At 34.0% G+C, this 14,042-nt stretch overlaps 1 protein-coding gene across 1 annotated transcript in view; it reads right to left on the reverse strand.

Annotated features, from left to right (window-relative positions):
* Positions 1-926: 926 nt before the first annotated feature.
* Positions 927-14,042, reverse strand: part of LOC108732815 — a 69,186-nt gene continuing 56,070 nt past the window's right edge. The window contains exons 3-4 of the mRNA XM_018463784.1: positions 3,296-3,426; positions 927-1,684 (exon numbers count right to left, since the gene is read on the reverse strand). Of these exons, the coding sequence (XP_018319286.1) occupies positions 1,436-1,684; positions 3,296-3,426 (380 nt within the window). The 3' untranslated portion in view covers positions 927-1,435. The remainder of the gene's footprint in view (positions 1,685-3,295; positions 3,427-14,042) is intronic.

Genomic DNA, 14,042 nt, shown 5'->3' on the forward strand with positions numbered 1-14,042 from the left:
AATTAATTCTTCCTTGAAATCTNAACAAAATCAATTATTAGATTTTTATAAAATTAATTCTTCCTTGAAATCTTTATTCTTTTTTTAAAAACAAAAACTGCCGATTAACTGTCTTTTCAAAAATATTTTTTAGTAGAGTGACAGTCGCTTGACTAGTCGTCGTTGTTTCCGGCCCAGATCACTTGACCGACGCCATACAAAATTTGAATTCAAATATTGTCACTTAGTAGGTTCGATAAAAAGCAACCTTTTTTATAAAAACATTTTTAATTAACTAAATATTAAACAATTATATAATTAGATAGTTACATAAAATTCGAGTTTAACCAATCAATATTCGTTTTTAAAATGTTAATCATTATAACAGAATATATATTTAAACATAAAATAAACATCAGGAATTTGCTTATAACATTTATCTATTACATGAAGCTAGATAATTAAAATTTATTCATAAGGGGTTGAGGAAAATTATTCGTACGTTAGATATCGTATTTATTACAATAGATATTTTTTATAAGTGCTTTAATTAAGTAGTAGTTAGTCTTCACGTTTTGAAATAGGTAGCAAATTATCAATTTCTGCCATTTTTGTAAATAATCATAAAATATAGTGTTGATGTAATAAATAATTTTTAAATGTGTCTAGTACATGATGAATTTCAGTCCGTGTGTATACAAAATGCAGTAACTAAGTCACATTATGCCTATATAGTACCAAAAAAAAGAAAAAGCCCCAAAAATACAACTTTAGATGGTATGCAGGTGAAGTTTTTGATTAGCTTATATTTTGTCTATAGGAAAATCTGGAAAACTTATGTGAATTCCAGTGGCGTAGTTTCCGTAAAAATAAAATTTTAATTGGATGGCAGTTTAGTGAAAATTCTTTTGATATAGATAATTAAATTAAATGTACCTACCTTCGTCTAATTTTGCATACTGAATTGATATAAAAAGTTTATCTAAATTGATTGAACTTGGCTACTTTGATAGATATAAAGTGTGCACTCTCCATTTGTAAGAGAAATTGTACACTATAATATTATAATCGTTATATTTTACGAATTAAGTTTTCCCATTATTTTCGAAAGCTTTCCAAAGCTCATTTGATTATCTTGGAATATGTAAATTCGTACAAAGTAATTCTTATTTGATTTTAGATTTGAATTATAGTTATATTAATAATAATAATAATATGCTGGGTACAGGATGTTGTCAATAAAATTTTAGTTCCGGGCAGAACCGGACGTAGCACAGGTGCCATAACCTATAATTTTTTCCATTTGATATCTGTCGTTTATCGCTTTGGCAAAGAATCGATTTAGACGCTCTTATAGAAAGATATTATGAGAAACAAGACGAGAGACATTGGATAAGAGTAGTGTACGTAGGAAGCGGGAGGGTTAGGGGTAAAGAGGATGGGAATGTATCGGGAACTAAGAGAACCGAAACAAGTAGCTTAACGAGGCTAAGAGCGATAAAGTACATTGATTTATGCCTAATATATCAGTCCTTTTGGCACCACTTGCCTCCCTTATTGTTGTAGTGAGCGCCTTCTCCCGTTCCCGAAACAAATTCTTGGCATGCATCCGCATTTTCGTTATTTTGTCATCGAAGATGGCGTTACTGTTGTTTGTGGGTATGTTGACGTTACAGTAGTTCTGGTCGCAACAAGAGACGCACATCTGCAACAAAACATTAACCCGGTATTAGCATCCGATCGACCTAATACTAACACTGAGTTAGCATTTGCATAGCACTGCGTGGTGGTAACTTATTTTCCTTTAAGGGGAATATCGTTTGAAACGTCAAGTAATAAGAAACTGAAAAATATTTTTGTCGGAATTTTAAATCGTGTCTGACTGAATCGACTTCAGTAGCCACCAATACCCTACAGATGGCGATGCACTATCTTTATTTAGATATTACATCAACATGCTCTTTAGAAGCATTTTCGGTTAGGTCAATAATTTATTTATTATCGAGCGGCATGACCTAGAGGTTTAGTTCATTGTTTAGTATTTGGGAGGACGCTGGTTCGATTCTGGGTCCATCTACAAGTTTTTCTGTGGTTTTCTTAGATCCACAGATAATCTTTCATTCTCTTCTGTCTTCATTTCATTCGTCTCATCTTTCTCACCCGATTACGCCCTCTTCCCCCTTTCAGGAGGGAGTGCCCGCCCACCAGAATTACTGACTGATGGGAGTGAAACATTTTCCAATAAATTATTAAGACCGTCTAACTAATGAGGTTTAATAACTGAACTCAAAATCGCGATACGTATTTGGTACTTTCCACAAATTTAAACGTTGCTATTTAGATAAATATATTGTTGAATGTATACTCCATAAACATGTCTCCCTTTCGAGTCAATTAAATATAAGTTTCGGTTGTATTTGAAATGTTTTATTCCCCGAAAATAATTGGCTGGCCCCTTTGACATTAAAAGAGAGAATGGCAATTGTATTAACGCTAAAAAGTTATTTTGTTATTAGATTGAGGAAAGATATGAAAAACAAAATTGAAAATATTTCATCACGAACGGCTTTAGAAACGGAAAATCTATCAACGTCTTTATGATAAAGTCATTTCCCATTTGAAAATAACAAAAAGTGACGGGCTTAGTTCCTCTATCTCATAAAGAACCTCTTTATATTATAGACTAGTTTTATTACAAAACTTTTATAAGAAACTTCGTTCGCTTAGGTACTCTCCGTTACAATTCTTCATTTAAATCGTCCTTTCATACTTTAGATAAACTACAGTCGGAGAAATTGAACAGGAACGAGAAACAAAATGGACTATTTTATAGGTTAGCTAATAATGCTGGTTTAGTTGGTTATATCTTGTGATAAACAAATCAACCTATAGGTACATATTTTTCAAATTAATTGTACTTAAAACCTTGCATACATTAATTTTACAAGCAACGGTGACAATAAGTTTAGAAAACGTAATAAACGCCATCTATGGAGATCCGCTACTCATTGTGGGACTCGTTAATAATGTTCAACAATATTCTTTCTAATTTAGAATATCGACTTGTTAATTTTGAAAGGACTTTAGATACTGAATATAAACGAAACAAAAAGTAGCAAATCTCAGCAGATGGCGTTCACTACGCTATTTCCACTTACTGGTTGAACTTAATAGCAAGTAGAACTTATAAATTACGACCTAACAAAGTCAGAATTTGTAATATTGAACAGAGCGGTAAAAGTGTGTGCTACCCTCAAAACTTATTGTTATTTGACTTTTCAAATTCATATATTAATAGATATTATTGAGCACTTACAGTTTGATTATCAACTTCAACACAGCCAACTTTGGTTCTCGAACACTCCCTATCAGTCGTGCATTTTTTGTTGACCAGCACAGTCGTACCTTTCGAATCCATTATGTGGAGGCTATGACAGAACGTTTCTCCTAAAATAAATAGAAATTAATTAATTCAACCAGTTATTAAATTAAATTAATTATTGAAGAACCAGAATGGTGACCATCTTTTTTACTTGACGGATGTTTAAATGTATTTTACACAGAATATTATTAGAAAGTAGGAGTTCTGACCAGCAATGTAATCACTATATAGTATAAAACAAAGTCGCTTCCCGCTGTTTGTCCCTATGTATGATTAGATCTTTAAAACTACGCAACGGATTTTGATGCGGTTTTTTTTAAAAGATAGAGTGATTCAAGAGGAAGGTTTATATGTATAATACATGCATAATATACTAAGGAAACACTGATAATTTTAGAGGTTTCTAATGTGATGTCGTAAATAAACACATTTTTTGCACTTACATTGCAAACACTGGCTGAACCCTACGAGATAGATCAAATTAATGTACTACAATTGTATATCTTAAAAGGGCTTACAAAAAAGTCCGTGATGGTATATGTCTATCTCTTAGGGATAACCCACAATAACCATTTTTATCCTTTACTTTTTATGAGAAATAATAACTTATTTACGAAGCGATTGTAGGCAATACAGCATGAATCCTTATCCAATTAAGTACTTTTAAATACATTGTGTATTTAATATAGGTCAATATGCTCTTTACAGCATGTAATTTAAATGAATATTTTCGAAGATATTAGAGATTTAAAATGCAGGGACATGCGGTTGCGACGGTACCGGCCGGGGGGCCGGTTTGTATTACCTAATGACAAAAAAAAAAGTTGTATATAAAGACATTCAATAGTATATTAAGTATCAGCATTGCACTCTTGCGAAGCTGGGACGGGTCGCTAGTATTCAATAAAACAAGAATCATTAAAATCGGTAATTTTTTGTTTTTTTTCGCCAATTATGGCAAATTGTAGATACATGCGGCATATATCAAGTTAAAGATCTCAACATGCTACGTTCATTAAAAAAGAGTGCGGGGCGACAGGCCACACGGCTCATGCTTGTGTGACTTGTATTTTTCAAATTTTTACTATTACGAGAACATTNGTTTATGTTTATCTATAGCCTTTTCGAATGAAAGAGTGTGTTTCTTCGATCGCTTTTCACTTTAACGTGTTTTCTTACATACTGAAGATGAATACGTAGGCAATTCTTCATAAAAACATTAGGTGGGCATTTAGGGGTAGATATGATGAAGAAGCGATTCATATTTTAGGTTTTGCTCATTCTCCATTATTCAGCGACGTCTCTCACATACATATGTAACCGTTCGTAAACAAACCAGGAAACGGAAATTGGTGACAAAAACCATCTTGAAACTAGGGTTGCTTTAGTGGCAAATAATCACAATCGTAGCAAAAACGTCCTAATCCTGTCGCTTCCCTTCATCCCTACGAATTATCGCTCTTGTTTTTATTTGGCACCCCATATTTCAACAGCTCGGATAGAATAGTTGGTAATAACGTTTCCTATTCGCTTAACATTGATTTTGAAACTTTCTATTTCGAATCGGGGGCGGCTGATGTATAACTGCTGTAGGGTTCCCAGAAAACTTTTTTAAATTAATTATTGAACAGGGCCGCTACTACATCATTTGCTAACTTAAAATTGCGAATTTAGACAGACGTGTGAGCTGCATTCGACGCAGCTATAGGGTTGTTCGGAAAGTCATATCGTTTTTTCCCGACAGAGAATTTAATTGTATTCTTTTGCACCCAACTTCACATTTAAGCCGTATAATTTTTATATGCTTTGAGAGCTCATATAGCAAGGCTTGTGTGTGAAAAATTCCAATTAATTCTACGCAGTAGTTTTTGGTTGGTGCCCTTTTAAATATGGAGAGCGATAAGCAGCATTTTCGACATATCTTACTGTTTTACTACAGAAAGGGTAAAAATGCTGTTCAAGCCAGAAAGAAATTGACTGATGTGTATGGAGAAGGTGTGTTGACAGTACGCCAGTGCCAGAACTGGTTCGCTAAATTTCGATCCGGCAATTTTGATGTCGAAGATGCACCACGTTCGGGAAGGCCGGTTGAAGCTGATAAAGACGCGATAAAGGCATTAGTTGATGTGAACCGGCGAATAACAACACGTGAGATCGGATTGAGGTTAAATTTATCAAATTCAACAGTTTATGACCACTTGAAAGGCCTGGGATTATCCTCGAAGCTCGATGTATGGGTTCCCCATGTTCTCACAGAGAGAAATCTGTGTCGCCGCATTGACGTCTGCGATTCGCTTCTCAAACGTCACGAAAATGATCCGTTTTTGAAGCGCATCATCACTGGGGACGAAAAATGGGTTGTATACAACAACGTCAAACGCAAGAGGTCATGGAGCAAAAAAGATGAACCGGCTCAAACCATTTCCAAAGCCGATATTCACCAAAAAAAGGTGATGCTGTCTGTTTGGTGGGATTTTAAAGGAATCGTTTTTTTTTAGCTTTTACCGGATAACACAACGATTAATTCGGAAGTCTACTGTCATCAGCTGGACAAACTGAATGATGCACTTCAACAGAAAAGGTCAGAACTAATCAACAGGAAAGGTGTAGTGTTTCACCAAGACAACGCGAGACCTCACACAAGTTTGGTCACTCGCCAAAAGCTTTTACAGCTTGAATGGGATACAATGCTACACCCACCATATTCTCCAGACCTGGCACCATCGGATTATTATTTGTTCCGGTCACTCCAAAATTTTTTAGACGGTAAAACCTTCACCTCAAATGAGGAGGTCAAAAACCTCCTCGATCAGTTTTTTGCCAGCAAAGACCAAAAATTTTATGAGCGTGGAATTATGCTACTACCAGAAAGATGGCAAAAGGTGTTGGACCAGAACGGTCAATATATAATTTAATAAAGTATTTGTTTATTATACGAAAACTGTCTTTCATTTCCATAAAAAAAAACGAAATAACTTTCCGAACAACCCTATAGTTTGTGTGCAGAACTTCTGCTTAATTTCATCATTACTTTAAATGCAAATAAATTATTTATTTTCGACGTTATTCAAAACTGTTAATAAGCTATAATAAAACTTTAGGATGGCTCAAACTAATCAGGTAATAAAAGTGTCACAAAGCTTCGTTATCTTCACTAAACCAGAAGAAGCAGATGTGTAACAAAACAACATGATTGCGAGTTACAAATTCGTGAAACATTTACTAGGTAATTGTACTGTTTAATTTCAATATTTTCAATAACTTCTTTATTTGAAATTATATCTATATACATCTACTTAATTTTATACTCGATAAGTATTATGTACGTTTAAATAATTTAAAGAAACCGTCCAAAAGAACTCACAAATGCAGCAAACATACACTAGAAGGATAAAAGCTGAATAGAATGAAATTATTCTGGTTCATTTAAACCGCCATTACCACTATCTAGTGAACCCGAAAATAATCTAATTTAAGGGTAAATAGAGCAGGCTTCACTTGGTACTAATCTTAGCGGCTCAAATCAGTTTTATTTTTCTCTGGATTTCCGAGTAGGTAGTTATTTTCCTTTATTCGTCCTTTTTTTGTCGTTTTTCCAAATTAGTCAGTGACATTTATGAGGTCACAGCCTAAACGTTGTGAGGACCTTTATTTAACAAAAATTTGTCCAGCTGTACTCATCAATCGAGTTATGTAAAGGTAGTTTAGAATGGCATGAACCTTCAGGTGCGCAAGAGGCGGTCCTGCTTTTGTTTTGACTCGCCTGTTATTGGGATTGAGTTACAATACTTCTAAGAGATATGTAGACATGTAGAAATCTTCGACCAATAGAGTTTTATAAACTAATAGATTTTAAATATGCCTATGTAGGCATATTTTTTTATTGGATTTCTAAAGTTTATACTAATTCAGTGAAATAATCTTTACAATGTGGGCTTGTGATATACAATGATGATGAGCCGAAACGATTTGAGCATAAAAACAAGGAAACTTTCTGGAACACATTTTAACCCTTTAAAAAGTCTGAAGTTGTCAGTTCTTTGTCACTTTGACTTCTGCGAACTTTCCCTTTAATTAGGACAAAGAAATAAAAGAATAAAAAAGACAAAATTGAAACGACTTTACAGGTTTATATTTAACCATGCAAATGGAAAAATCTAAAGACTTACTTAATTTTAAAATTATTTAAAAAAAAAGCTTCTGGACGATTAATAAAGGTTTAATAACTCGAAAAATTAGTATCTGTAGTAAAGCTCAAGTCATTGGTTGTCGCTTGTACCAATGGCATAAACCGATGAAGGTACTGGAGGGGAACTGAATTTCTGTCTTCCCCACCAGTTACTAACTCACTTTGGGCGTAGCCTACTAAGCCCCTTCTATAACTTACATAAGTTATTGGTTGAAAATGGACCCTCTGATGGAATCATTTTGAACAACGAACAAATCAATTTCTCTAAATTTATTTGGCACATTTTGATTTTTGGCATGCCTATATAAGTATATCAAACAATTTACAACTAAAACAATTGTTCGCCATCTTAGAAACGTCCACCATGTTAGATTTTAAGTATTTTCAAAAAAACGGAGCGGGACGTTGGAAAGGATACCGACTGTTTACTTTATAACAGAAAAATTGTGAAAAATCTTCCTGATATTAAGCAGTTGTTATTCATAATAAATTGATAATTTTTAAATAAAAAAGCAATAATCAAAATATTTCATTGTGAAATCAGCATTTTTTGCTAATTCGTCTGATAGTTTAGTACTACAATTTAAAACTTGTAATGGTTTTAATCCTTTAACTAATTTTTTTGAATCTTTAGCCGGTTCATTGATATAACGGCCTCTTGATGCCACAGGGACGGACCTAGGTTCAATCCCAGGCCGATTTCAATTATTTTTTCTTCTGAATTTGTATTTAAGTATTTATCTTGTTCATTGATATAATTGTTTCTTGATGCCACAGGGACGGACCTAGGTTCAATCCCAGGCCGATTTCAATTATTTTTTCTTCTGAATTTGTATTTAAGTATTTATCTTGTTCATTGATATAATTGTTTCTTGATGCCACAGGGACGGACCTAGGTTCAATCCCAGGCCGATTTCAATTATTTTTTCTTCTGAATTTGTATTTAAGTATTTATCTTGTTCATTGATATAATTGTTTCTTGATGCCACAGGGACGGACCTAGGTTCAATCCCAGGCCGATTTCAATTATTTTTTCTTCTGAATTTGTATTTAAGTATTTATCTTGTTCATTGATATAATTGTTTCTTGATGCCACAGGGACGGACCTAGGTTCAATCCCAGGCCGATTTCAATTATTTTTTCTTCTGAATTTGTATTTAAGTATTTATCTTGTTCATTGATATAATTGTTTCTTGATGCCACAGGGACGGACCTAGGTTCAATCCCAGGCCGATTTCAATTATTTTTTCTTCTGAATTTGTATTTAAGTATTTATCTTGTTCATTGATATAATTGTTTCTTGATGCCACAGGGACGGACCTAGGTTCAATCCCAGGCCGATTTCAATTATTTTTTCTTCTGAATTTGTATTTAAGTATTTATCTTGTTCATTGATATAATTGTTTCTTGATGCCACAGGGACGGACCTAGGTTCAATCCCAGGCCGATTTCAATTATTTTTTCTTCTGAATTTGTATTTAAGTATTTATCTTGTTCATTGATATAATTGTTTCTTGATGCCACAGGGACGGACCTAGGTTCAATCCCAGGCCGATTTCAATTATTTTTTCTTCTGAATTTGTATTTAAGTATTTATCTTGTTCATTGATATAATTGTTTCTTGATGCCACAGGGACGGACCTAGGTTCAATCCCAGGCCGATTTCAATTATTTTTTCTTCTGAATTTGTATTTAAGTATTTATCTTGTTCATTGATATAATTGTTTCTTGATGCCACAGGGACGGACCTAGGTTCAATCCCAGGCCGATTTCAATTATTTTTTCTTCTGAATTTGTATTTAAGTATTTATCTTGTTCATTGATATAATTGTTTCTTGATGCCACAGGGACGGACCTAGGTTCAATCCCAGGCCGATTTCAATTATTTTTTCTTCTGAATTTGTATTTAAGTATTTATCTTGTTCATTGATATAATTGTTTCTTGATGCCACAGGGACGGACCTAGGTTCAATCCCAGGCCGATTTCAATTATTTTTTCTTCTGAATTTGTATTTAAGTATTTATCTTGTTCATTGATATAATTGTTTCTTGATGCCACAGGGACGGACCTAGGTTCAATCCCAGGCCGATTTCAATTATTTTTTCTTCTGAATTTGTATTTAAGTATTTATCTTGTTCATTGATATAATTGTTTCTTGATGCCACAGGGACGGACCTAGGTTCAATCCCAGGCCGATTTCAATTATTTTTTCTTCTGAATTTGTATTTAAGTATTTATCTTGTTCATTGATATAATTGTTTCTTGATGCCACAGGGACGGACCTAGGTTCAATCCCAGGCCGATTTCAATTATTTTTTCTTCTGAATTTGTATTTAAGTATTTATCTTGTTCATTGATATAATTGTTTCTTGATGCCACAGGGACGGACCTAGGTTCAATCCCAGGCCGATTTCAATTATTTTTTCTTCTGAATTTGTATTTAAGTATTTATCTTGTTCATTGATATAATTGTTTCTTGATGCCACAGGGACGGACCTAGGTTCAATTCCAGGCCGATTTCAATTATTTTTTCTTCTGAATTTGTATTTAAGTATTTATCTTTCATCAATTTCAGTGATTCGGTTAGTGAACAATAATTTTAATCATCTGTTTCATTTGACTGTTATAGTATTTACTCTAATATAGGAAGGTGACGCGTGACGACCCTGCCTACTGTATTTTATTACACGGTGATCCCAACGGACGTAGGTATGTACATACGTAACGGAAATGAAACCATTTTAGAACAAGAGAAACGGACGCTACGTACCGTTACCTACTCGATAGCTTATCCGTAGATATAGCAGCCGACTTTAAATTTAATTGGTTGCTCAGTCTTGTGTTAAAATCCGTTTCAAATTATATCGCGATGTGTGCGCGGAATTTAAAATTTATAATCCCGTAATTTTTGAGTCGCGAATCCCGCAATCCTTTTAGTCGAATTAGTTGAATGCAACGACCGCTTTTTGGTGTTCATTCGGTTGCGAGAATCTCTGCCAAAACGCTACTAACTGGAAGTGTTCGAGGTTCGAGCCCCTAAATACATTCATACGCTAATATATTTTCCACGCCAACTTTAAATAATAATACACGGTCCTGTTTAAATTTACGACGAAAACAAACAGAACGACTAACAGTTAATAACATTTGGCTTCTGTAACTGCTACTTACGTCTTGAAATGAATGTAGTATCCCTAACTCTAAATCATGTTTAAATTTAATTTTGTTTTCTATTAGAAGCTGCAATTTGAGTTTTTAAAACGTTCCAGATAAAGATGTAACAAATACCATTCAATTCTTCGTGTAAATCTAAGAATTATTTCCCTTTACAGTTTTGTGATACGATTTATAGTTATGGAGTAATTAACGGTTAAAAATCAACCAATCAGAAAGTCTTTTGTTTGCTGCAAACTAAACTGTCAGCGCCCGCCTATTGGCTGGCTTCCGTATGCAGCAAAAATAGCACGATCTAATTGGTTCATCTTTAATTGTTGACAGCTCCGCAACTATGCGTCCGTCAAGAAAACTGCAAAGATGAAAATTTCTTAGAATTTCGTACTGAATCCACTGCTGCTTATATTTTATCTTTTGCAATACAATTATGTAGAGGAGGAGCATTTGTTAAGAGATAAAGAGAATAGTTTAAATTTCTTTTTTGCTTTGGTTGTCTGTAGAAGTAAGTAATTGAAATAACATCTGAAATACAGTCAACAGCTCTTTTAGAGAGTCGCAAAAGTTATAATCTAAATTCTCCGTTTGCAAGGCATCGCACAACTTCTGAGTTATTTTAATTACATCTAAATTTCCATTGTCTCTTACAGTCGACTCGCGTTGTTCAACGAGATCAAAGTAAACAATAATGTGAAAATGAACGTCCTGACTCTCAGATAAAGATAATAATTAAACAAGAGACAGCAGTGAACAGTCGCAGTCTCACAAAGCGACGGGTTATTACCGAGTGCGATGAATTTCCCTGCTTCCCTTATTATAAATTATTTAATTGATAATTTAGCGACGGCTGCTACGACTCGTTTAAATATAAAGTGATACTCAACCTTCAACCTCGTCAGGCATATTGTCTTAATGCTTTAATCTTATCGTTGACAGATTTAACAAACGTTCGTATAATGAATTTAACTTTGTTTGCTTGTTTATTGTATCTTCACTTTAAGGACAACAAAATGAGTCTATAAATATGTACCTACGCAGGTAGAAATAAGGGAAATTCAAATAACACTTTTAGATTACATGAAATCGATCATCCCAAAATTCATATTTTTAACAAATATAATCGACGAACTACGTAGAAACGGAATATCGCTTATATTTAGATGATTATTTCAGTTATACATATATTGGTATCCAAGCAAACAATAGAAAAACTTGGACGCGGGCAGACTGACTCGGATCTAACCGATGTCCTCCCGAATGATAAGCAATGGTCTAAGCCTCTATAGGCGATGCTGCTGGGTAAATGTCTGATGGCAGGACATCATCAGGATGAACAGATGATATTGCTACCTAAAGGATAAAAAAGTACCGACACGTTTTTTTCTAACAGATGTAAGGATCTGCCAGACTTTTCGTTATTGTATCAACACCATCATCATCCATTAGCTACTGATGGAACCGATTATTTCGATGATATAATGCTTCTTGAAAAAAAAAACGTTTTGGCATTACCTGGGGTTATTATTAAGGTTCGATTTGTAGCATCATCATAAGGTTGTCAGTCCAAGGACTGGTTGGAAACGCACCTCCACTCTTTCCTATCCTGCGCTAATTTTCCTAAAACTTAGAACAACTCACACCCTTAACTATTTGCGAACAGTAATTTAATCTTGGTCTACCTCTACCTCTCCTAATTCCTGTTTCTGCCTATAATATGTCTCTGACTAGACCTTCATGCCTGAAAAGGTGTCCTACCAATCTATCTCGTCTATTTCTTATTGACTTCCATAGAATCCTCTGTTCTCCTATTCTTTCTAATACCTCTTCATTGATTTATTAGAAATGGAACCTACTTATTTATCCTTTATTATTTGCTAAAAAACTAAATATTATCTGTAATCCACCTCCTAATTAGTAGAAATTTCATAAAAGTTTTATCGGAAAATGTTTATGGAAGAACTGTGCATAAATTCTAAACCAACACAATGTATTTTTCAAGATTATCGGCTTAAAGGACTTGGTTACAATAAATTAGTTGTGGTAATGAATTAGAAAATACTGCAGTTTCCGGTTGAAATATATAAGTATCTAGTACTATGTACTGTATACGTATTAGGTGAGCCTGTTTCTATAGCGATTCTTGATGCAGTTGGTATTTGAATAAAACTTTATGAGTCTAGAATATTCCACATATTCACTTATTTTCCGCATTAAAATTGCTTTATTCTTGTTCGGTTTGTTTCCCGAGGTACAGGATTAGATGAAAACGAAAACAATGCAAAGAATTTTTTTATTACACATGTTTGTTTTCAGCAGTGCTTTGCAGTATCCAAAGCGCAAAGATCTTATTACCTGAATATAATTAAAAAAAAAAAAACAGTACTTTAAAATGACATGAGTCTTGATCGTCACTTTTACAGTATAGGGTGTAACAGAGATAAGTTCAGAGTATTGGAGTTACAATAAACAATCGCTCAGCAGCGTTGTTAAGGAAAATTGCAATCATTTCTAATCCAAAGCCGGCCCTGTGCGTGAATTGGCAACTTGGGTCTTGAATTCGTATTTTATTCGTTGTGCCTGTAGTTCTAATCCGTTATTTCATAGTTAATAATTCATTTGTAAATAAAGTCTGTATGTAGTGTTTTATATCGAGCTTCATTCGCTTTGTTAAAACAAATATTTTGAGAAAACACTATTCGTGATTTCAAGGCGTACGAGAGAGTTACCTGAACCACTTTCTGTGTAACACAAGCACCTCACATATTTCTGAGTAGTCTACACTTAGACAAGAAGTAGCTACATTTAAGTTGAAGAATTCCATTTGTCCAATACTTAGCTACACTGAAACGGTTCGTGTTTCAGGTCCGGTTCTTTTAATTGTTTATAAACATCCGTTTTAGCAGCAAAGAAGAATAAGAACAACTGCATTCTTAAACGTTTAAAAAGTTTTCTGGAACTATCATTCTTCGTCTTTTCTTCTGTCTAGGATAATAGGAAAAAGTAGAAAAAGTTTACAATGTGTAGAATATGAAGCAGAAACAATGAAGATAGTGATAAAGACCTTCTAGACAACAAATGAGCCTTAATACATCACTGTTTTCTTCGTCCTCTAAGTCGAACAATCAATGCCGACGCTTCCCTTGAAATAAATTGGTGTCGCCTCTGTCAGATGGCTCTAAGTTGGTTAATAATGATGTGGGATCATTCACTATTTCCGAACAATATCAATATAGACCCTCTCAAGGACGTAACCCGTACATTTAAATTTTAGCTAAACGGATACAAATTGGAGGTATTTCAAATTAAATTCGACCAAAACA

The sequence above is a fragment of the Agrilus planipennis genome, unplaced genomic scaffold (assembly GCF_000699045.2).
Source record: "Agrilus planipennis isolate EAB-ADULT unplaced genomic scaffold, Apla_2.0 scaffold6, whole genome shotgun sequence".
Lineage (NCBI taxonomy): Eukaryota > Metazoa > Arthropoda > Insecta > Coleoptera > Buprestidae > Agrilus > Agrilus planipennis.